Below are 23,971 nucleotides of genomic sequence, written 5' to 3'. Positions count from 1 at the left end.
AGAGCAAGACTCTGTCTCAAAAACTACATAAATAAATAAAAAAAAGAATATGGGACCAGGCACAATGGCTCACCCCTATAATCCCAGCACTTTGGGAGGCCGAGGCAGGCGGATCACCTGAGGTCAGAAGCTCGAGACCAGCCCGGCCAACATGGTGAAACCCCATCTCTACTAAAAATACAAAAAAATTAGCCGGGCATTGGCAGTAGGTGCCTGTAATCTCAGCTACTCGGGAGACTGAGGCAGGAGAATTGCTTGAACCTGGGAGGCAGTGGTTGCAGTGGGCCAAGATTGCACCATTGCTCTCCAGCCTGGGCAACAAGAGTGAAACTCCATCTCAAAAAGAAACAAAGAAAAAAAAAAATATGGACTAGGCACTGTAGCTCATGTCTGTAATCTCAGCACATTGGGTGGCCAAGGTGGGAAGATCACTTAAGCTCAGGAGTTCGAGATCTGCCTGGATAACATAGTGAGACCTCATTTCCACCAAAAAAAAAAAAGTAGTGTGGCATAGTGGCACATGCTTATAGTCCCAGCTACCCAGGAGGCTGAGAAGGGATGGCCCCTTGAGCTGGGGCAATCAAGGCTGCAGTGAGCTATGACTGCGCCACTGCACTCTAGACTGGGCAACATGTCAAGACTCTGTCTCAAAAAATATATATATACATATATAGTCATCCTAGTGGGTGTGAAGCGGCATTTCATTGTGGTATTAGTTTGCATTTTCCTAAAGACTAACGATCTTGAGTATCTTTTCATGTACTTGTTGGACATGAGAAATGTCTATTCAAGTCCTTTGCCCATTTGTTTTTTTGTTTAATAATTTTAATTATTTTTTAATTTTTATGGGTACATAGTAGGTGTTTATATCTGTGGGGTACATGAGATGTTTGATACAGGCATGTAATGTGAAATAATCACATCATGGAGAATGGGGCAGCCTTTGCCCATTTGTCAATTAGGGTTTTTTCTTTTCTTTCTTGAGTTATAGAAGTTCTATGTATTTTCTGGATAACAGACTTTTATCAGATCATTTGCATATATTTTCTCCCATTCTGTGGGTTGCCTTCTTTTTTTTTTTTTTTAAGAGACAGGGTCTCGCTCTGTCCTGTCACCCAGGTTGGAGTGCAGTGGTACAATCGTACTGTAACCTCAAATTCCTATGCTCAAGGGATCCTCTCGCCTCAGCCTCTTGAGTAGCTGAGACTACAGGCATTTGCCAATGCAGTCAGCTATTTTTTTCTATTTTTATTCTTGTAGAGACAGGGTCTCATTTCGTTGCCTGGGCTACTGGAACTTTTGGCTTCATGCAACTCTCCTACCTCGGCCTCCCAAAGTGCTGGGATTAAAGGTGTGAGCCAGCACGTCTGGCCCCTTCACTTTCTTGATAATGTCTGTTGATGAACAAAAGTTTTTAGTTTTGAAGTCTGATTCATCTGCTTTTAACTTGGAGGTTGTGCTTTTGGTGTTATATCTAAGAAACCACTACCAAATTCAAGGTTATATGAATTTCCCAGCCAGGCGTGGTAGTTCTATTGTAATCCTAGCAATTTGGGAGGCCAAGGTGGGCGACTGCTTGAGCTCAGGAGTTTGAGACCAGTCTGGGCAACATGGCAAAACCATCTCTACAAAAAATACAAAAAATTAGCTAGGTGTGGTAGCAAACGCCTGTAGTCCCAAGCTACTCAGGCTAAGGCAGGAGGATCCCTTGAGCCCAGGAGGTCAAAGCTACAGTGAGCCATGATCGCTCCATTGCACTTCAGCCTGGGTGACAGCAAGACCCTGTCTCAAAAAAAAAAAAAAAACAAAAATTATAAAACTTTTTAGGCTAGGTGCGGCGGCTCATGCTTGTAATCCCAACACTTTGGGAGGCCGACGCAGGCTGCCTGAGGTTAGCAGTTCAAGACCAGCCTGGCCAACATGGTAAAACCCTCTCTCTAGTAAAAATACAAAAAATTAGCTGGGCATGATAGCAGGCACCTGTAATCCCAGCTACTCAGGAGGCTGAGGCAGGAGAATTGAATAGGTGGAGAATTCAGGCAGGTGGGAGAATCACATGAAAATAAAAGTTCAAGAGTAGCCCAGGCAACAAAAGGAGACCCTGTCTCTACAAAACTAAAAACAGAAAAAGTTTAGCTGGCTGTGTTGGCAAATGCCTGTAGTCCCAACCACTCAAGAAGCTGAGGCAAGAGGATCCCTTGAGCACAGGAATTTGAGGTTATAGTCTATGATTATACCACTGCACTCCAACCTAGGTGACAGGATAGAGCAAAACCCTGTCTCTTAAAAAAAATTCAATTCTTTTTTTCAGGTTGTTTGAACCTGGGAGGCGGAGGTTGCAGTGAGCTGAGATCGCACCACCGCACTCCAGCCTGGGCAACAGAGTGAGACTCTGTCTCAAAAATAAATAAATAAATAAAATAAAAATAAAACTTTTAAAAATTCTTTCTTCTTTCTTTTCTTTTTTTTAGCCACCACACATAGCTAAGTTTTTGTATTTTTTTGTGGAGACAAAGTTTTGTCATACTGCCAGGGCTGGTCTAGAATTCCTGGGCTCATGCAATCTGCCCACCTCCACCTCCCATGAGCGACCACACCTGGCTCAGCTTTATAGTTTTAGCTCTTTATTTACTTATTTATTTATTTTTGACATGGAGTCTCACTCTTTTGCCCAGGCTGGAGTACAGTGGCATAATCTCAGCTCACTGCAACCTCCACCTGCCAGGTTCAAGTGATTCTCCTGTCTCAGCCTCCTGAGTAGTGGGATTACAGGGCACCCACCACCATGCCTGGTCTAATTTTTGTATTTTTAGTAGAGACAGGGTTTCATCGCGTTGGCCAGGCTGGTCTCAAACTCCTGACCTCAAATGATCTGCCCACCTTGGCCTCCCAAAGTGCTGAGATTACAGGTTGTGAGCCACCGTGCCCAGCCAATTTTAGCTCTTATGTTTAAGTCTTTGATTCATTTTGGTTCCATTTCATATGATTTGAGGTGAGGGTTCAAATTCATTCTTTTCCATATGGACATTCAGTTGTTCCAGAACAATTTGTTGAAGAGAATATTCTTTCTCTCATTAAATGAACTTGATGCCCTTGTCTAACTGACCATAGATGTATGGATTGATTTCAATTCAATTCCATTGATCTATATATCTAACCTTATGTCAATATCACACTATTCTGATGATTGAGGGTTTTAGTAAGTTTTGAAATTAGGAAGTGAGAGTCCTCCAACTTCGTTCTCCTTTTACAAGATTGTTTTGACTATTCGGGATCCCTTGCAATTCCACATGAATTTTAGGATCAGCATTTCTATTTCTGCAAAAAAAAAAAAAAAAGGCACTGGTATTTTGATAGGAACTGCACTAAACTGTAAACTGCTTTGGGTAGTATTGCCAAATGCACAATATTGAGTCTTTCTATCTGTGAACACAGGTTATCTTACTATTTACTCAGGTCTCCATTAACTCCTTTCACAATATTTTATAGATTTTAGTGGACCAGTCTTACAGCTCCCAGGGTAAAGTATTCTAAGTATTTTATTCTTTTAGATTGTTTATTGCTGGTATATAGAAACACAATTATTTTGTGTGTTGACTGGGTATCCTGAAACTTTGTTGAATGCACTAGCTCTCACACTTACTTTGTGGATTTTGAGGATTTTCTACATATATCATATTATCTGTGAATAGAAATAGTTTTACTTCTTTTTCGATTTGGATGCCTTTTATTTCTTTTGCTTGCCTAGGTGGTCTGTCTAGAACTTCTAGTTAGTATAATGTTGAACAGCAGTGGCAAAAGCAAGCATACTTACCTTGTTACTCATCTTGGGGGAAAGTTTTCAGTCTTTTATCATTGAGTGTGGTGCTAGCTTTGTGTTTTTCACAAATTCTCATAAATTGAGATTATTAGGGTAATTTAAATCTGGAGTCTGGGTTTTAGCTAAAATAGCTAAATTTAGGGCAATTTAACAAAAACAGTGCATTTTTAAAATCTGTATTGGGTAATGTTTACATAATGAGACTTAGTGTATAAGAAGAAATGTACCTTCCACTTGGTAAATAGATCAGCAAGGAAACCATTCACAGCTTTCTCAAAATACAAATCCCCTGAAAAGAAACAATGAAAAGAAGGTGAGAACATGAGCACAATCTTTATTTCTTGCTTGCAATTTCTTCTCTAACTAAATTTCTTCTCTAAGTAAATTTTTCTCTAAGCAATTCCCTAAGTAAATTGCTTGCAATTTCTTCTCTAAGAAAGGGGACCAAAAAGGTGTATTTTGTACACTTTTTTGTTTGTTTGTTTTTTGTTTTTTTCCAAGACAGAGTCTTACTCTGCCTCCCAGGCTGGAGTGCAGTGGCGCGATATTGGTCCACTGCAACCTCTGCCTCCCAGATTCAAGCAATTCTCCTGCCTCAGCCTCCCAAGAAGCTGGCATTACAGGCACCTGCCACCACACCTGGCTAATTTTTGTATTTTTAGTAAATACAGGGTTTCCCCATGTTGGTCAGGCTAGTCTCCAACTCCTGACCTCAGGTGATCTGCCCGCCTCAGCCTCCCAAACTGCTAGGATTACAAGGCATGAGCCACTACACCCAGCCTGTTTTGTACATCTTACAAGATCGTAACAGCCAGATGTACAAAGTGGTTTCATTCTCAACTTTCTAAGAAGCCGAGTTTATTTATTTATTTTTTGAAGCCAAATTTAATATCTGCCTCACTACTAAGAGGCTGTGGCTTCAATGTAAAATGCAGTTTGAAAGAAATTTGATTATTGAAAAAAGCAGTGTATCTTCAGAACGAGAAAACACTCTATATTTAAAGTTTGTTAGAAGATGATGTGGGGGACCCTGGGCATTCATGAGTTAGCATTTGTAGTTCCAGAAAATTCTCCCCTTAGCAGTTATAATCAGCATTAGAAACAGTACCATAAATATCAAAATCCCACATTTCACAGCTCATCTGAATAAATATGTAAACCATAGCTGACGTAGAACGAAACACCACCTGAAATAAAAACACAATTGTATTAAAAAGCAATGCCATATAGAGTTTCAGTTCTATAAGATGAAAAAGTTCTGAAGATCTGCTTCACAACAGTATAAATGTTCTTAACACTACTGAACTATACACTTAAAATGGTTAAGATAGTAAATTTTATGATAGGCTTTTTAATCACAATGTTTTTTTTAAGCAATGATAAAAGAATCCTGCAATGTTGGACTTCTTTTTTTCCTTTGTTTTGAGACAGGATCTCACTCTTGCCACCCAGGCTGAGTGCAGTGACATAATCACAGCTCACTGCAGCCTCAGACTCCCAGGATGAAATGATCCTCCCACTGCAGCCCCCCAAGTAGGTGGGACTATGGGAATGCATCCCCAGGCCACAAAATTTTTGTATTTTTGTAAAAAGGCGGTCTCCCTATGTTGCCCAGAGTGGTTTTAAACTCCTGGGCCCAAGCAATTCTCACACTGTGTCCGGAGGTGGTTCCTTCCAGTGGGTTCCTGGTCTCCCTGACTTCAAGAATGAAGCTGCAGACCTTCACAGTGAGTGTTACAGCTCTTACAGGTGGCATGGACCACCTTTGCTCACCAAGAGTGAGCAGCAGCCAGATACATTGTGAAGAGCAAAAGAACAAAGCTTCCACGTGGAACGGGACCCGGGGTTGCGCTGCTGGCTAGGGTGGCCAGCTTTTATTTCCTTATTTGTCCTAGTCCACATCCTACTGATTGGTCCATTTTACAGAGCACTGATTGGTCCATTTTACAGAGTGCTGATTGGTGCGCTTACAATCCTTTAGCTAGACAAAGAGCGCTGATTGGTGCATTTACAATCCTCTAGCTAGACAGAAAAGTTCTCCAAGTCCCTACTCGACCCAGGAAGTCCAGCTGGCTTCACCTCTTACCACCTTTGCCTCCTGAAGTGTTGGGATTATAAACATGAGTCACAGCTCGGGGCCATGACTTGGGACCTCTAAAAGCAAACTTCATCGAAGCATTCTTTGTTTCATTTAAATAGTTACTGAACTCTTACTCTGAGCCCTGTTTCAGAGACAGTGAAAAGAAGATCTGGTCCCTATCCTCTAGGAGCTTACAGTACAAGATAAAAACATGCAAAACATTCCAACATATACAAAGGTTCTATGAACATTTAGACAAGAAATGCAGGGGAACGGGCAGTGAATCTACCTGGGAAAGTTATCGAAATCTCGTTACGGAGACAGTACTTGGGCTAAGATGTGCCAGGTGATGAGTTGCCAATCTAATAAATTATAACTCACATCGTACTTCCACTACTCTCAGACTGCCTCAATGAAAAGCATAAGTGGTTTTCTAGCCCTGTGTGCTATACCACAGAGCCTTTCCTCCACAACGCTCTAAAGAAGTTTAGAGGGAACGTAAAATGTAAATCTCTAACACTCCTTTAGTCCATCAGAGACCTGCTCCTTAAAGACTGAAGCTCCTGGCTGGGCATGGTGACTCACACCTGTAATCCCAGCACTTTGGGAGGCTGAGGCAGGTGGATCATCTGAGGTCAGGAGTTGGAGACCAGCCTGACCAACATGGCGAAACCCCGTCTCTACTAAAATACAAAAATTAGCCAGGCATGGTGGTGAACGCCTGTAATTCCAGCTACTGGGGAGGCTGAGGCAGGACAATCGCTTGAACGCAGGAGGCTGAGGTTGCAGTGAGCCAAGATCGCACCACTGCACTCCAGCCTCGGCGACAGAGTGAGACTCCATCTCAAAAAAAAAAAAAATTTTTCAGAGAAATGAACAGAAATATAGGTTATATTGTCTAAATGTTATAATAATAAATATGCAAGGTTCTTATACTTAAAAGTTGTTTTCCTCTGTTTGTTTGTAGAGACAAAGTCTCACTCTGTCTCCCAGGTAGGAATACAGTGGCACTATCATAGCTCACTGTAACATCAAACTCCTGGGCTCAAGTGATCATCCTGCCTCAGCTTCCCAAGTAGCTGAGATTACAGGTGTGAGCCACTAGCCCACCTAAATTTTCTTTTGAGAGATGGGTTCTCCCTCTATTGCCCAGGCTGGTCTCAATCTCCTGGGCTCAAGCAATCCCCCCACCTTGGCCTCCCAAAGTCCTGGGATTACAGACATGAGCCACCATGTCCAGCCTCATCTTATTTAATATTTTTTGGCCAGATGTGGTGGCTCACCCCTGTAATCCCAACATTTTGGGAGGCTGATGTGGGCGGATCACTTGAGGTCAGGAATTCGAGACCAATCTGGCCAACATGGTGAAACCCCGTCTCTACTAAAAATATAAAAAGTCAGGTGTGGTGGCAAGTGCCCGTAGTCCCAGCTACTCAGGAGGCTAAGGCAGGAGAGTCTCTTGAACCCGGGAGGCGGAGGTTGTAGTGAGCCGAGATCGCACCACTGCACTCCAGCCTGGGTGACACAGCGAGACTCCATCTCAAAATAATAATAATAATAATAATAATAAATAAATAAAATAAAAATAAACTCGTGTTTTTCTGATGGGTGTGGTGGCATGTGCCTATAATCCCAGATACTGAAACAGGACTGCTAGAGCCCAGGAAGGACCCCTGAATAACACAAGACTCCCATCTCAAAAATAATTAAAAAGAAAATTTGAAAGTCTTGTTTCTCTAATCAGATAATAAATTCTTTGTGTGTTTTTTTTTTTTTTTTTTTGAGACAGAGTTTCGCTCTTGTTGCCCAGGCTGGAGTGCAATGGCATGATCTTGGCTCACCGCAACCTCCACCTCCTGGGTTCAAGTGATTCTCTGGCCTCAGCCTCCCAAGTAGCTGGGATTACAGGCATGCACCACCAAGCCCAGTTTATTTTATATTTTTAGTAGAGATGGGGTTTTTCCATGTTGGTCAGGCTGGTCTCAAACTCCCGACCTCAGGTGAACCACCCGCCTTGACCTCCCAAAGTGCTGGGATTACAGGTGTGAGCCACTGCACCCGGCCCAGATGATGAATTCTTGAGGCAGTGAAGCTTGTCTAATATTTCACTCCGCCAACATTTGAGAGACTACTAGGTGCCAGTAGACATGTCAGAGAACTTTGGCATATAAAGGTTAAAGATGCAGTCCTTGCTCTGAGGGTGCTCACAGTCCAGTGACAAGGCACACAAGCAAGTGCACCTACCGCAGTGTGGGAACTGCTAATGAGTGCACAGATCCAGGGTGCCATGGAGGTACTTCCAGCCTGGTGGACCAGGAAGGCTCTCCAGAAGCAGGGAATCCTGAGACTAGAGCTGAGACCTGGATGAGTGGCTTGGGAAGGGGAAATGCAGGGTCTAGGCACCCCAGGTTACAGAGGGCAGCATGTGTAAAGACATGGTGGCAAGAGAGAAGATAGCATGTTGGGGAACAATGAGTGGTGTGCGTGGCGAGGACACTAGGGGACAGTGGGGAACAACATATGGGAGAAGCGATGAAGAGAACTCCAGACTCAACTGCCTCTAGTGATTCCTCCACTCAGGTGTCCAACAGACTTCTCCCAAACGGAGCTTCCTAATGTCCCCAACCTGCTTCTTCCCTGTCTTCCCCATCTCATAAATGGCACCACCATCTACCTAGCTGTTCAGTCCTTCTCTTTCCTTCACTCCTCACATCCAATCTATGAGCAAGTTCTGTGGACCCTATCCAGAAATGTGTCTCATACCTACCCACATCCTTCCACTGTTACAGCTCTCACCTTAGTTCATACCACCATTTTCTTGTTAGACTATAGTGGGTCTCCTAACTCACTTACCTGCTTTTACTCTTGACCCTGGAAATAACTCTCTATACCAGAGCCAGAAGGGCTGCAGCACTTAATGCTAAATGCCTATCTACTCTTCCCTTCTTCTGATTCTGTTCTGAAAGGCAAGAGACCCAACCAAAAGACAAAACTTCTCAGCCTCCATAGCAGCTACAAGTGACTAAAATCTGGCCTGTAAGCTTTAAATAGAAGTGCTGTGTCCATAAAGGAAGCTGACTTGGTGGGAAGATACACCTCTCTTGTCTCTCGTCCCTTCCTCTCTCCTCTGCCTGGAATATGGATGTGATTATATCAGCTCTAGGTGGATCATGGAAGCCCTACCCTGAGGATAGCAGAACAATAAGACACAAGGACACCAATAATGGTGACACTATTGTACCAACCATGAATTACATACCCATGATTTCTTTTACATGACAAAGTTGACCTTTGGCCATTAGAGCCGGTGATTTGGAGGGTTTTATTCAACAAAACACAACTGAATGAGTAGTGATCGTTTAAAAGCATAATTCAAGTATCACTCTCCCACTTAAAACCCATCAATGGATTCTAATTCTCCTTAGAAAAACTCTAAACTGGATCTAACCACCTTGAAGGCCTCGCATGAACTAGCTGGAACCTGCCTATCTCCTCACCAACATCATTCTCCCTACCTGTCTGCAATACTTCCACTACACTGACTTCTGAAAATTGTTTCCTCTGCCTGGAATACTCTTCACCCCAACATTTATAATCTAGCTAAGTCTCACTACTCAGATACCTTTGCAGGAAAGCAAAGGCACGATTATGGTGAGTACTCTGGCAATTAATTGGGTCATGTGTATACACACACACACAAACATACATATATTTACAAACAATGTAAATACATCCAATGTAGACAATAGGAAATTACAAAAATGAAGTTCATAGAGTGGTTCCCTCTAAGGGCACATTGGGTCTCAACCAAGGGTGATTTTACCCCTCAGGGGACATTTGGCATGTCTGGAAAAATTTCTGGCTGTCATAACTTGTAGATTTGTAGGGTGAAGGGTGGTGGGTGATACTGGCATCTAGTGAGTAGAGGCCAGGGATGCTGCTAAACATCCCGCAATGCACAACACAACCCCCACGACATATTAACATTTTGAGCCAGATAACTCTTTGCTCTGGAGGCCTGCTCTGGATGTGTAGCATGTTTAGCAGGACCCTCACTAGATGCCAGTGGCACAACCCCTCAGTTGTGACAACCAAATATGTCTTTAGACATTGTCAAAAGACCCCTGAAGGAGCAAAATCACCCCTGGTTGAAAACGACTGCTCTCAGAGAAGGCATGGAGATGGGAATGAGCAAAGGTAGACATACAGTTTTACCAGCATGGGTAACGTTCATTGGCAAAAGTCTGTCTTCATGTTTATGACATGATCTTCCACAGGGCTTAACTTTTGCTATGTATGAATGGGCATGGCATTCTGCAGGCCAGATACTCTATCTTTCTGTTCGACATTAAACAGACCCCTTCAGAAGAAAATGAAGACCAATTCCAAACTGGAGACATCCAACTGTAAAACAGTTTCAAGAGAATTTGATATCACTAGTTCCATGTGGGCAAACAGTAGCAGTCAAGAGCTTATCAGATTTTTGTTTGTGTTTTTTGTTTGTTTGTTTGTTGAGACGGGGTCTTGCTGTATGGCACCCAGGCTGGAGTGCAATGATGCAATCATGACCCACTGCAGCTTCGAACTCCTGGGATCCGGTAATTCTCCCACTTCACTTTCCTGAATAGCTGGGACCAGAGCCACCCATCACCATGCCTAGCTAATTTTTGCACAGGTGGGTCTCTCCATGTTGCCCAGGCTCGTCTTAAACTCCTGGGATAAAGCAATCAGCCCACCTTGGCATCCCGCCCTGCCCTTGTTTTATTTCTGATTTTAGGACTTAGCCTTAATGGGATAGGGAGATAAAACCAAAAAAGCATTTTATAAAATCTTACCCTGGTATCTTCACTGATGTAACCACACATGACCTTCTCATTCTTAACCCACAGCTCACCAGCCTGTGCTCTGAAAGGATACATACACAAGTTATTACAAGTCTTACATGAAACCAATACATGCCTGGTGCAGTAGCTCACACCTGTAATCCCAGCACTTTGGGAAGCTGAGGCAGGCGAATTACCTGAGGTCAGGAGTTCGACAACAGCCTAGACAACATGGGAAACCCTATTTCTACTAAAAATCCAAAAAAATCAAACAGGCATGGTGATGGGTACCTATAATCTCAGCTTCTCAGGAAGCTGAGGCAGAATCGCTTGAACTCAGGAGGCGGAGGTTGCAGTGAGCTGAGATCATGCCATTGCACTCCAGCCTGGGCAATAAGAGCCAAACTCTGTCTCAAAAAAGAAAAAAAAAGTGAATAGTACAGCAGAAAAAGCATGGCTTTCAGACCTGACCAGCCTCGAGAGAAACTGATCTAGGCAAGAATCCCAGCTGAGTGTCACTTACTAGGTGAATGGCCATAGTAAACTCATGAGGTTCATTGGCATTATCTTTAAAAATGAGACAATGGGCCAGGTGTGGTGACTCACATCTATAATCGCAACACTTTGGAAGGCCAAGGTTGGCAGATCACTTGAGCCCATGAGTTGACACCAGCCTGGGGAGCATAGTGAGACCTGTCACTACAAAAAATACAAAAAATTAGGCAGGTGTGGTGACACATGCTAGTCCCAGCTACCTAGGAGGTTGAGGTAGGAAGATCACTTGGGCCTCAGAGGTCAAGACTATAGTGAGCTGTGATTGCACCACTACACTCCAGTTTGGGCAACAGAGTGAGACTGTCTCAAAAAAACAAAACAAAAAACAAACAAAACAAAAGAGACAATGAAGCCCACGCCTTACAGAGCTGTTTTCTTTTCTTTTTTTTTTGAGATGGAATCTCGCTCTGTCGCTCTGTCTAGAGGGCAGTGGAGTGATCTCAGCTTAGTGCAACCTCCGACTCCCTGGTTCAAGCGATTCTCCTGCCTCAGCCTCCTGAGTAGCTGGGACTACAGGCACACACCACCATGCCCAGCTAATTTTTTGTATTTTTAGTAGAGATGAGGTTTCCACCATGTTGGCCAGGATGGTCTCAATCTCCTGACCTCATGATCTGCCCGCCTCGGCCTCCCAAATTGCTAGGTTTACAGGCGTGAGCCACCGCACCCAGCCTTCTACAGAGCTGTTTTCAAATTAAACCAGATTAATGTGCAGAAACTGTTCAGGACAGTGCGAGGATAGGAGGTACTCAATTAAGTTTACTAGCAAGAAGTAGAACTACAGCAGGTATTAACACAAAATACTGTCCTGGAGAACAGTGGTAGCTGTTAGCTGAGCACCCTGTAATCAATCATCCCTCAACGAACCCCCTCAAGCCCTTATCTTCTACCAATTTCACTCTTTCTCCCAACCTGCTACACCTAAACAATTAGTCCTCATAAAAAAGGAAGACAAAGGCTGGGTGCAGTGGCTCACACCTGTAATCCCAGCACTTTGGGAGGCTGAGGTGGGCGGACCACGAAGTCAGGAGTTTGAGACCAGCCTGGCCAACATGGTGAAATCCTGCCTCTACTGAAAACACAAAAAGTAGTCAGGCGTGGCAGCGGGCGCCTGTAATCCCAACTACTCGGGAGACTGAGACAGGAGAATCACTTGAACCTGGAAGATGGAGGCTGCAGTGAGCTGAGATCGTACCACTACACTCCAGCCTGGGCAACAGGAGTAAAACTCTGTCTCAAAAAAACAAAAAACAAAAAGAAAACAAAAAAAAGGGAGACAAAAATCAGATAAAAGCCCAGAAAATGCTGTGTACTATGAGTTACAGCTCAGGCTACCTGGGAAATGCTGGACAATCAATCAATCCCTCTGGGTCTACCCCATGCCAAAATGAAGAAGGCTGGACCAGGCCTATGGCTTATACCAAGTGGGATGTTTTATCATACTTCTTTGCCCAGTTACGTCTGTGAATGAATAAGTGTCACAAGCCTGACCTGAGAAGAGATTTGTATTTATTTAATATTATAATGAGGAGGTCAGGCACGGTGGTTCACGCCTGTAATCCCAGCACTTTGGGAGGCCGAGGTGGGTGGATCACAAGGTCAAGAGATCGAAACCATCCTGGCCAATGTGGTGAAAACCCATATCTACTATCTTGCTATCTGCCCAGAGTGGCCTCAAATTCTTGGGCTTAAGAGATTCTCCTACCTCAGACTCCCAAGTAGGTGAAACTACAGGCACACACAGCCACACCCAGCTAATTTTTTTGTATTTTTAGTAAAGACGGGGTTTCACTATGTTGTCTAGGCTGGTCTTGCACTCCTGGACTCAAGCAATCTGCCCACTTAAGCCTCCCAAAGTGCTGGGATTACAGGCATGAGCCTGTAACCACACCCAGCCAGCTCTGTTTATAACTGTCAGAACCCCACATTAACAGGACCTCTAAAACAAGCTTGGTGTGGCCAGAGGTGGTGTGATCCCAGCACTTTGGGAGGCCGAGGCAGGTGGATTACCTGAGGTCGGGAGTTCAAGACCAGCCTGACAAACATGGTGAAACCCCATCTCTACTAAAAACACAAAATTAGCCAGGCATGGTGGCAGATGCCTGTGATCGCAGCTACTCGAGAGGCTGAGGCAGGAGAATTGCTTAAGCCTGGGAGGCAGAGGTTGCAGAGCTGAAATCATGCCACTGCACTCCAGCCCGGGTGACAGAGTGAGACTCATCTCAAAAAAAAAAAAAAGTTACAATGTGATCCAACAGGCTAGGGTTTAAGGTATTTTTTAAAAGCAAAATGTCAGTCAATAGGAAATAAGATTTTGCTACTATATATATTTTGTTGTTGTTGTTGTTTGTTTTGTTTTTTTGAGACGGGATTTCATTCTTGTTGCCCGGGATAGAGTACAATGGCATGATCTTGGCTCACCACAACCTCTGCCTCCTAGGTTCAAGCAATTCTCCTGCCTCAGCCTCCAGAGTAGCTGAGATTACAGGCACCTGCCATCATGCCCGGCTAATTTTTGTATTTTTAGTAGAGACGGGATTTCACTATGTTGGCCAGCCTGGTCTCAAACTCATGACCTCAGGTAATCCACCTGCCCCGGCCTCCCAAAGTGCCGGGATTACAGGTGTGAACCACCAAACCCAGCTCATATGTTCTTAACTATTTAACTATTACCAGATTGAAAGTTTAATTGCACAGAAATTCTCTGACCATTTACAATGACTTTATACAAATGACTATACTTTTTCTCATAGTAGGCCCGCATCTTTTTTCTCAGGCATTCACGAAGTCAGCAAAAGAAAGTAATCTTTGATCCAGTGTAGAAATACTGTAAGTCTTCTGGAGAAAAGACAGAAGACTGTAGTTTACATTTAACCATGCCTGAGCCAAATATCAGGACAGACCTTTAAAAGTCTAAAAGAGGCCAGCTGCAGTGGCTCATGCCTATAATCTCAGCACTCTAGGGGGCTGAGCCAAGAGGATCGTTTGAGCCCAGGAGTTGGAAACCAGCCTGAGCAACATAGTGAGACCCTGTCTCTACCAAAATAAAAAAAAAAAGAGCCAGGCGCGCTGGCATGCACTTGTAGTCCTAGGTACTCAGAAGGCTGGGGTGGAAGTATTGCTTGGGCCTAGGAGGTTAAGGCTGTAGTTGAGGTATGATGGCAAAACCGCATTCCAGCCTAGGCGATACAGGAAGCCCATCTCAAAAATAAATAAATAAAAATACAGTTAAAAACTGACACTATGTGAGGGTTTTCTTTTCTCCATCTAGAACTGTGTGTATGAGGGTATTTACATAGAGAAACAAAGAACTTAAAAAAGAAAGAGATCAGCCGGGCGTAGTGGCTCACATCTGTAATCTCATCACTTTTGGAGGCCAAGGTGTACAGATCACTTGAGGCCAGGAGTTCAACACCAGCCTGGCCAACATGGTGAGACCCCATGTCTACTAAAGAACAAAAATTAGCCAGGCACGGCGGTGCATGCCTGTAGTCCCAGCTATTCAGGAGGCTGAGGTAGGAGAATCACTTGAATATAATATGTGTGTGTGTGTGTGTGTGTATACATATATATATATATAATTTAAAAATAAAAGAGGAAGCAGTAGAAAAAGAAAAATGAGAGCGATCTAAATAGGTTTCCAAACCAAGGCTGGCAAACTACATACAGTCAAGCCAACTCTCCCCTATCTCCTGTTTTCATATGGCCCACAGCTAAGAATGGCTGTTACATTTTTAAATGGTCGAAACACACAAACACACAGAATATGCAATAGACCTGAGATCTATTGTGACTCACAAAGTCTAAAATATTTATTAACTGGTCCTTCACAGAAGAATATTCTAAACCAACTATTCCATTTTGCAGATGTGAAGACTAAAAGGTTTACCAGAGTTACCCAACATCACTCGAACCACTGAGTACAGTGATGGCTAAACACTGGCTCTGCAGATACAGATCCAGGCTTCCTGACCCCTAGATACCCAACCAGTAGAGATCTGCTGATATTGGAGGCATAAACCTAGGTTGCATTTTTTGTGCTGCTTGAGATTTAGTCACTTCTTGGGTTGTGCTTTAGTTGCTTGGATTTTTTAAAGAAAACTGACTCGCTAACACATTTTTGTTTGTTTTCAAAGATGTGGTCTCACTCTGTTGCCTAGGCTGGAGTACAGTAATGCAATAATAGCTCACTGCAGCCTCAACCTATGCTCAAGTGCTCCTCCCACCTGTTTCACAAGTACGTCAAACTAGAGAAGCCCTGACACCAACCCCGTTGAGTATTTTTTGTTACTTTAGACAGAATCTGACTCTGTCACCCAGGCTAGGGGGCAGCAGAATGATCAAGGGCTCACTACAGCCTTGAACCTCCCTGGATTCAGGTGATCCTTCCACCTCAGCCTCCTAAGTAACTGGGTCTACAGGCGCCATCATGCCCAGCTAATTTTTGTATTTTTTTGTAGGGATGGGGTTTCAGCATATTGCCAGGCTGGTCTTGAACTCCCAGGCTCAAGTAAACTACCCACCTCAGTCTCCCAAAGTGTTGGGCTTACAGGCATGAGCCACTGCACCTAGCCATAATTTTGTGTGTGTGTGTGTGTGTGTGTGTGTGTGTGTGTGTGTGTGTGTGTGACGGACTCTTGCTCTGTCGCCAGGCTAGAGTGCAGTGGTGTGATCTCGACTCACTGAACCTCTGACTCCCTGGTTCAAGCAATTCTCCTGCCTCAGCCTCCTGAGTAGCTGGGATTACAGGCATGGGCCACCACACCCAGGTGATTTTTGTATTTTCAGTACAGACAGGGTTTCACCATGTTACCCAGGATGGTCTAGATCTCCTGACCTTGTGATCCACCTGCCTCGGCCTCTCAAAGTGCTGGGATTACAGGCGTGAGCCACCAAGTCCAGCAAAATACACACACACACATATATATACACACACACATATACACACACACATACACACACATATATATATACATTTTTTTTTTGTATAGATGAGGTCTTGCTATGTTGTCCAGGCTGGTCTTAAACTCCTGGTCTCAAGTGATCCTCATGCCATAGTCATTTTACTTGGCTCCCCTCCAATGATTAACATCCTTTTTGGGGGGGAAAATGAAGCCTTTACCTTTTCTTTCTTTTTAGGATCAGTATTTCATTCTGGTCTAATAGCCCTAGTTGATGATGAAAAGTTATTTACAAAAAGATTCTGGCTAATAAATGTAGAAGGGATGACTGAATTAAAAAATCACCAAAAAAAGGAAAGAAAATCAACATTTTACAACAATCGTCAATGGATGAAACCACTAGGTGAAAAGTTGATGGGGACCAGGCGCAGTGGCTTATGCCTGTAATCCCAGCACTTTGCGGGGCTGAGGCAAGGGATCACCTGAGATCAGGAGTTTTGAGACCAACCTGGCCAACGTGGTGAAACTCCATCTGCACTAAAAATGGGCATGGTGGTGCGCACCTGTAGTCCTAGCTACTCAGGAGGCCGAGGCAGAAGAATTGCTTGAACCTTGGAGGCAGAGGTTACAGTGAGCCAAGATCGCACCACTGCGCTCCAGCCTGGGTGACAGAGTGAGACTGTCTCAACAACAACAAAAAAAAGTTGATGGGGATCTTTATGAGGGACTACACTGTACCCTGTGACCACGCTGACCAATCTTAGGATCACAAGTCAGTTAATAAGACATAAATACGCCGGGTGCAGTAGCTCACGCCTGTAATCCCAGCACTTTGGGAATCCAAGGTGGGCAGTTCATGAGGTCAGGAGTTCGAGACCAGCCTGGCCAACATGGTGAAACTCCACCTCCACTAAAAATACAAAAAAATAAATTAAAAAAAATTAGCGGCCGGGCGCGGTGGCTCAAGCCTGTAATCCCAGCACTTTGGGAGGCCGAGACGGGCGGATCACGAGGTCAGTAGATCGAGACCATCCTGGCTAACCTGGTGAAACCCCGTCTCTACTAAAAATACAAAAAACTAACCGGGCGAGGTGGCAGGCGCCTGTAATCCCAGCTACTCGGGAGGCTGAGGCAGGAGAATGGCGTGAACCCAGGAGGCGGAGCTTGCAGTGAGCTGAGATCTGGCCACTGCACTCCAGCCTGGGCGACAGAGCGAGACTCTGTATCAAAAAATAAATAAATAAATAAATAAAATTAGCTAGGTCTGGTGGCAGGTGCCTGTAATTCCAGCAACTCACAAAGCTGAGGCAGGACAATTGCTTGAAACCAGGAGGCGGAGGTTGCAGTCAGCCAAGGTCACGCCACTGCACTCCGGCCTGGGTGATAGAGCAAGACTCCATCTCGGAAAAAAAAAAGACATAAATATGATTGTGTATACACAGTAAATTTCAGGAAAGACACAAGTTGTTTCTGGAGAGAGGAATGTATATTCCATGAGATACTGTTCTGAACTATTTGAATGCTTAATTATGTGCATGTTGTACTTTTTTTTTTTTTTTTGAGATAGTCTTACTCTGTGACCCAGGCTGGGGTGCAGTGGCATGATAATGTCTACTTCCCAGGGCTCAGGCGATCCCCCCACCTCAGCCTCCTGAGTAGCTGGGACTACAGTCACATGCTATCATGCCTGGCTGTTTTTTTTTTTTTTTTAAGAGACTATTTGTCATGTGGCCCAGGCTGGTCTTGAACTCTTGGGGCTCAAGCACACTCAGCCCACCTTGGCCTCTCAAAGTGCTGAGATCCCAGGTGTGAGCCACCGCACCTGAAATACTTTCTGAATTTTTTTTTTTTTTTTTTGAGGCAGGGTCTTGCTCACCCAGGCTGGAGTATAGTGGTATGATCCCAGCTCACTGCAGCCTCTACCTCCCAGGCTCAAGTGATCCTCCCACCTCTCAGCCTCCTGGGTAGCTGGACTACAGGTGCGTGTGTGTCACCAGGCCCAGCTAATTTTTGTATTTTTTTGTAGAAATGGGCTCTCACTATATTGCCCAGGCTGGTCTTCAACTCCTGGGCTCAAGCAATAATCTACCCACCTCGGCATCTCAAAGTGTTGGGATTACAAGCGTAAGCCACCACACCCAGCCACTTTTTGAATTTAAAGGGGATTTCAAAAAGTCCCTTTTTTCTTCACAAACTAAAATATAGAAATAGTTTTAATAAATCAACAGTGCAGCAATATAGTTAAAAAGGTAACAAATCAGGAACCAATGTGCTAGTCATTTTGTTTCTAAACCTGCTTCCTAATGTGTAAAATAAGAAAGTATGATTCAATATGTTCATCTAGGGTTTTTACAGTTGTAAAATCATGAGTCTCTATCTCCTTTTTTTTTCTACTTCCTTTCTTACAGAATGCCAGGGGGCTTCATCAACTTCTTCCATTAAGCCTCAAACTACTATAGTGCATTTCGTTGTTTGTTTGAGCTACAACAATCTAACTTTTTTTTTTTTTTGAGACAGAGTCTCACTGTGTCTCCCAGGCTGGACTGTAGTGGCGCGATCTTGGCTCGCTGCAAGCTCCGCCTCCCGGGTTCATGCCATTCTCCTGTCTCAGTCTCCCGAACAGCTGGGACTATAGGCACCCGCCACTACGTCTGGCTAATTTTTTGTATTTTCAGTAGAGACGGGGTTTCACCGTGTTAGCCAGGATGGTCCTGATCTCCTGACCTCATGATCCGCCCACCTCAGCCTCCCAAAGTGCTGGGATTACAGGCGTGAGCCACTGTGGCCAGCCAACAATCTAACGTTTTATACTCTTATGCATTCTATTGTATGGACATCCATATGCCTCCACTGCTTTATGTAGCCCAGTTACTGCATAGATAAGGCAAGAGTGATATAATATCTACCTGATGCCAGCAAACTCCACCTTCTGGGTGATATATGCACATGTGCTGACCTAAGAGGAGGGGGAGAGAGAGGGAGGGAAGGAGAGAGGGTGAGAAAGAGAAAGAAAGAGATTGATTAACATATTAAGGCCATGAAAATTCACAAACAAGAACTCCTAGCTTTCTAATCTCTTCTACCAACCCAAAGTTCAACTAGCTTGTGGGTAACAGACTTACCCCACAGGAAAACCTGTTAGGGTAGGTATGACAATAGGTGCTTAAACAGTTTAGCAAGTATAGCTAATGGGAAAGACCAAGTGGATGATAAATGACCAGCTTTACAAATATACTGATCTTCACATATGTTTACATATATATCTGCATTTACATACTCATTTAAATATCGTGTTGTTTCTCATTTTATCTCTCACTTTAGAAAATGGAACCCTCAACAAATAATCCCAGCTACTCCGGAGGCTAAGGCAGGAGAATCACTTGAACCCGGAAGGCAGAGGCTGTGGTGAGTGGAGATCATGCCATTGCACCCCAGCCTGGGCAACAAGAAAATTCCATGTTAAAAAAAAAAATTAGCTGGGCGTGGTGGTGGGTGCCTATAATTCCAGTTACTCAGGAGGCTGAGGCAGGAGAATCGCTTGAACCCAGGGGGCAGAGGTTGCAGTGAGCCAAGATCCCACCACTTCACTCCAGCCTGGGTGAAAGAGCAAAACTCCGTCTCGGGGGAAAAGAAAAAAACAAGGAATTCATGCTGAAAATGGGAGGAGGGTTCAGCAAAAAGCAGTGTGATCTGGAAGCCACAGGATCTGGGTTTTGGCCAAGGGTCAACTTACTATCTAGCCTTGGGCAATTATCTTAACTTCTCAACCTCAGTTTCTACCTCTATAAATTAGGGATAATAAATACCTGTCCATGAGGAGATGTGGGGGGCAAAGGGGATCAAGTGAAAACCTGAAAACTAAGGTTCTATTCAAATGTAAAATACAGTATAACTTCCTATTTAAACCAAAAATGCTGAGTAAAAATCTGTAACAGTAAACAAATAAACGATCAAAAAAATAATGGGCCGGGCGCAGTGGATCAAGCCTGTAATCCCAGCACTTTGGGAGGCCGAGACGGGTGGATCACGAGGTCAGGAGATCAAGACCATCCTGATCTACACGGTGAAACCCCGTCTCTACTAAAAAATACAAAAAACTAGCCGGGCGAGATGGCGGGCGCCTGTAGTCCCAGCTACTCAGGAGGCTGAGGCAGGAGAATGGCGTAAACCCGGGAGGCAGAGCTTACAGTGAGCCAAGATCGCGCCACTGCACTCCAGCCTGGGCGACAGAGCTAGACTCCGTCTCAAAAAAAAAACAAAAAAACAAAAAAACAATGAAAAGAATGGAAGAACACACAAGATGTTGACAATAATTGTAGATGCCGAAATCAGAAACAATTTTATATTCTTCTCCTATAATAAACAGGGATTATTCACATAACGGAAAAAACAGACTTTCAAAGAAAGCACATCTTACCAAACTTTTCTTTAGTCGCCACATATCCCCACGGCCAATATACTGGTCCTTAAAAGTTAACTCCACTAGGTCAAGGGTCACATCCTAAAAGGAATAATCAAATAATATCTCTGACATTACTTGCCACACTTTATAGTCACAAGGTAATGCCCACTTACCATGGAAAAAAACTTTTTGCAAAAAAGAAAACTACTGGAAGACCATTCAGTAGCAGAACTCTGATAAACAGAATTATATCCTGCCAAAGCAACTTGTCAGTATAGTTGGTAAATCTACAACTAATCCTACAGCCTCGGCAGCATGTTGAGTGTGAAGGGTAGTGGGGGACTCATTCTGTATTTTAGTCTGGATACTGGCACACAAACACGACACTGTGCTATGTACTTTATTTACCTATTAATGTCAATAGCACTTTCTGAACAATAACTTTTATCTGTTATAACATCACTTCCTGAAGAAGAATGAGAATGTTTTAAAATGTTAGTATTTTAATACAAAATTTTACATATAGTTTCATATACAAAAAATGGTTAGGACAAGCTTCAAGAAAAGTAGGGGTGGGTTTTAAATGCAACCTACATACTGCCTACATTCTAAACGACATACAGGCTATGTATGTATGTATGTATTTATTTATTTATTTATTTTGAGACAGGATGGTGCTCTGTTGCCCAGGCTAGAGTACAGTGGCACGATCTCAGCTCACTCACTGCAGCCTCCGCCTCCTGGGCTCAAGTGACTCTCATGCCTCAGCCTCCCTAGTAGCTGGGACTACAGGGGTGCACCACCACACCCAGCTAAGTTTTGTATTTTTAGTAGACACAGGGTTCAACCATTTTGCCCAGGCTGGTCTCAAACTCCTGACCTCAAGTCACTCACCTGCCTTGGCCTCCCAAAGTACTGGGATTATAGGCATGGGCCACCACCTATGGCCTACATGTTTAGTTTAACAAGACAAGGTCTCATTCTGCTGCCCAGGCTGACGTGCAATAGTGCAGCCATAAGCTCACTGTAGCCTCAATCTCCTGGGCTCAAGCAATCCTCCTGCTGCAGCCTTTCAAGCAGTTGAGACTACAGGCATATAAATACGCCCAGCTAATCTTTTAGAAAAGTTTTAGTAGGCAGGACATGGTGGCTCCTGCCTATAATTCCAGCAGTTTGGGAGGCCGAGGCAGGTGGATCAACTGAGGTCAGGAGTTCAAGACCAGCCTGGACAACATGGTGAAATCCCGTCTCTACAAAAATACAAAAATTAAGCTGGGTGTGGTGGCACGGGCCTGTGATCCCAGCTACTCAGGAGGCTGAGGCAGGAGAATGGCTTGAACCTGGGAGGCACAGGTTGCAGTGAGCCAAGATCGTGCCACTGCCCTCCAGTCTGGGTGACAGAGCGAGACTCCATTTCAAAAAAAAAACAGAAAAGTTTTAATAAAGACAAGGTCTAGCTATGCTACTCAGGCTGGTCTTGAACTCCTGGCCTCAAGTGATCCTCCTGTCTCAGCCTCCCGATGTGCTGACATTACCACACCTAGCAGGTCACACATTTAATAGTCTAACACTACACTTAAGTAACCTGTTGTTTCCTTAGTAATCTAACCTTGAGGAAGGGTGCTAATCATTCCAAAAAGATATTCAAGTCCAAAACAAAGACATACCTTAGGGTCTACGACATTAACATAGACATCTTGATAAGGTCTTAGCCGAAACACTTGAGTTACAGTCTGGTCCACACTGATAGTTTCTAAAACAGAAACAGTATCTGGCTCAGATAACACATTTTGAAAAAGCAGGTCCATATATTCTAATCTATAAATACTCAGACACTCAGTAAGCAACACAATTGATCATCTGACATGGGCAACACACAGTCTCTTCCTTTTAGGAGCTTAAAATTTAAACAATTCTCTGCTTTTTTAGGTGAAATAAGACCAGAGCTTAAGCAATCAAAAATGGAGAGAAAAACGGAGAAGGAAGGGAAAAGAAAGAATTTAAGAAGGAAGAGGCTGGGTATGGTGGCTCACACCTGTAATCCCAGCACTTTGGGAGGTCTAGGCAGGAAGGTCACCTGAGGTCAGGAGTTCTAGACCAGCCTGGCCAACACGGTGAAACTCTGTCTCTACTAAAAATACAAGAATTAGCCAGGCATGATGGTGGGCGCCTGTAATCCAAGCTACTCGGGAGGCTGAGGCATAAAAATCGCTTGAACCCCAGAGGCAGAGGTTGTAGTGAGCTGAGATTGTACCACTGCACTCCAACCTGGGTGATAGAATGAGACTCTATCTCAATAAACAAATAAATAAAATAAGAAGGAAGAAAAGAAAGTTCAAAGACCTGTAAAATTCCAGAAGAGGAAGGAGATCTCTTTGGAATGAAGTTATCAGTGGTAAAGAAGAAACAAACTTTTCAATGAGCCCTCAAGTCTGTTAAGAAACATAACAGGGAGGCCAGGCGCGGTGGCTCAAGCCTGTAATCCCAGCACTTTGGGAGGCCGAGACGGGTGGATCACGAGGTCAGGAGATCGAGACCATCCTGGCTAACACGGTGAAACCCCGTCTCTACTAAAAATACAAAAAACCAGCCGGGCGAGGTGGCGGGTGCCTGTAGTCCCAGCTACTCGGGAGGCTGAGGCAGGAGAATGGCATAAACCCGGGAGGTGGAGCTTGCAGTGAGCTGAGATCCAGCCACTGCACCCCAGCCTGGGCGACAGAGCAAGACTCCGTCTCAAAAAAAAAAAAGAAACATAACAGGGGACAGGAGATAAGGGGAAGGTATGAAGGTCATTTTTAGGATTAAGGTTTTATAGAATTCTTTTAAAATCTTCAAATTGGCTGAATGTGGTGGCTCACGCCTGTAATCCCAACACTTTAGGAGGCCAAGGCAGACAGATCACGAGGTCAGGAGTTCAAGACCAGCCTGACCAATATGGTAAAACCCCGCCTATACTAAAAATATTTAAAAAATTGGCCAGGCATGGTGGTGCGCACCTGTAGTCCCAGCTACTCAGGAGGCAGAGGCAGGAGAATTACTTGAATCTGAGAGGTAGAGGTTGCAGTGAGCCAAGATCATGCCACTACACTCCAGCCTGGGTGACAGAGGGATACTCCATCTCAAAATAAAATAAAATAAAACATTTAAAAAAATTAAGTCCGGGCGCGGTGGCTCACGCCTGTAATCCCAGCACTTTGGGAGGCTGAGGCGGGCGGATCACAAGGTCAGGAGATCGAGACCACGGTGAAACCCCGTCTCTACTAAAAATACAAAAAATTAGCCGGGCGCGGTGGCGGGCGCCTGTAGTCCCAGCTACTAGGGAGGCTGAGGCAGGAGAATGGCGTGAACCCAGGAGGCGGAGCTTGCAGTGAGCCGAGATCACGCCACTGC

General features: G+C 44.2%; 1 protein-coding gene across 22 annotated transcripts in view; it reads right to left on the bottom strand.

The window, feature by feature from the left end:
- Positions 1–23,971, bottom strand: part of LOC113219503 (GATOR complex protein DEPDC5) — a 169,461-nt gene that overhangs the window by 135,628 nt on the left and 9,862 nt on the right. For 21 of the 22 annotated variants that reach the window (XR_003306693.2, XR_003306692.2, XR_003306691.2 and 18 more), the window contains 6 exons: positions 22,249–22,334; positions 20,597–20,680; positions 19,086–19,135; positions 10,736–10,805; positions 4,929–5,007; positions 4,048–4,109 (listed from right to left, as the gene is read on the bottom strand). Coding sequence is in view for 15 of the 22 variants with exons in the window: in XM_026447037.1 (XP_026302822.1) it covers positions 4,048–4,109; positions 4,929–5,007; positions 10,736–10,805; positions 19,086–19,135; positions 20,597–20,680; positions 22,249–22,334 (431 nt within the window). In the remaining 7 variants the exon portion in view is untranslated. Of the gene's footprint in view, positions 1–4,047; positions 4,110–4,928; positions 5,008–10,735; positions 10,806–19,085; positions 19,136–20,596; positions 20,681–22,248; positions 22,335–23,577; positions 23,596–23,971 lie in introns of those variants that run through there. The other variant, XM_026447044.1, reaches the window with a different exon arrangement.

The sequence above is a fragment of the Piliocolobus tephrosceles genome, chromosome 19 (assembly GCF_002776525.5).
Source record: "Piliocolobus tephrosceles isolate RC106 chromosome 19, ASM277652v3, whole genome shotgun sequence".
NCBI classification, from domain to species: Eukaryota; Metazoa; Chordata; class Mammalia; order Primates; family Cercopithecidae; genus Piliocolobus; species Piliocolobus tephrosceles.
This window is presented reverse-complemented; position numbering and strand designations above follow the sequence as displayed.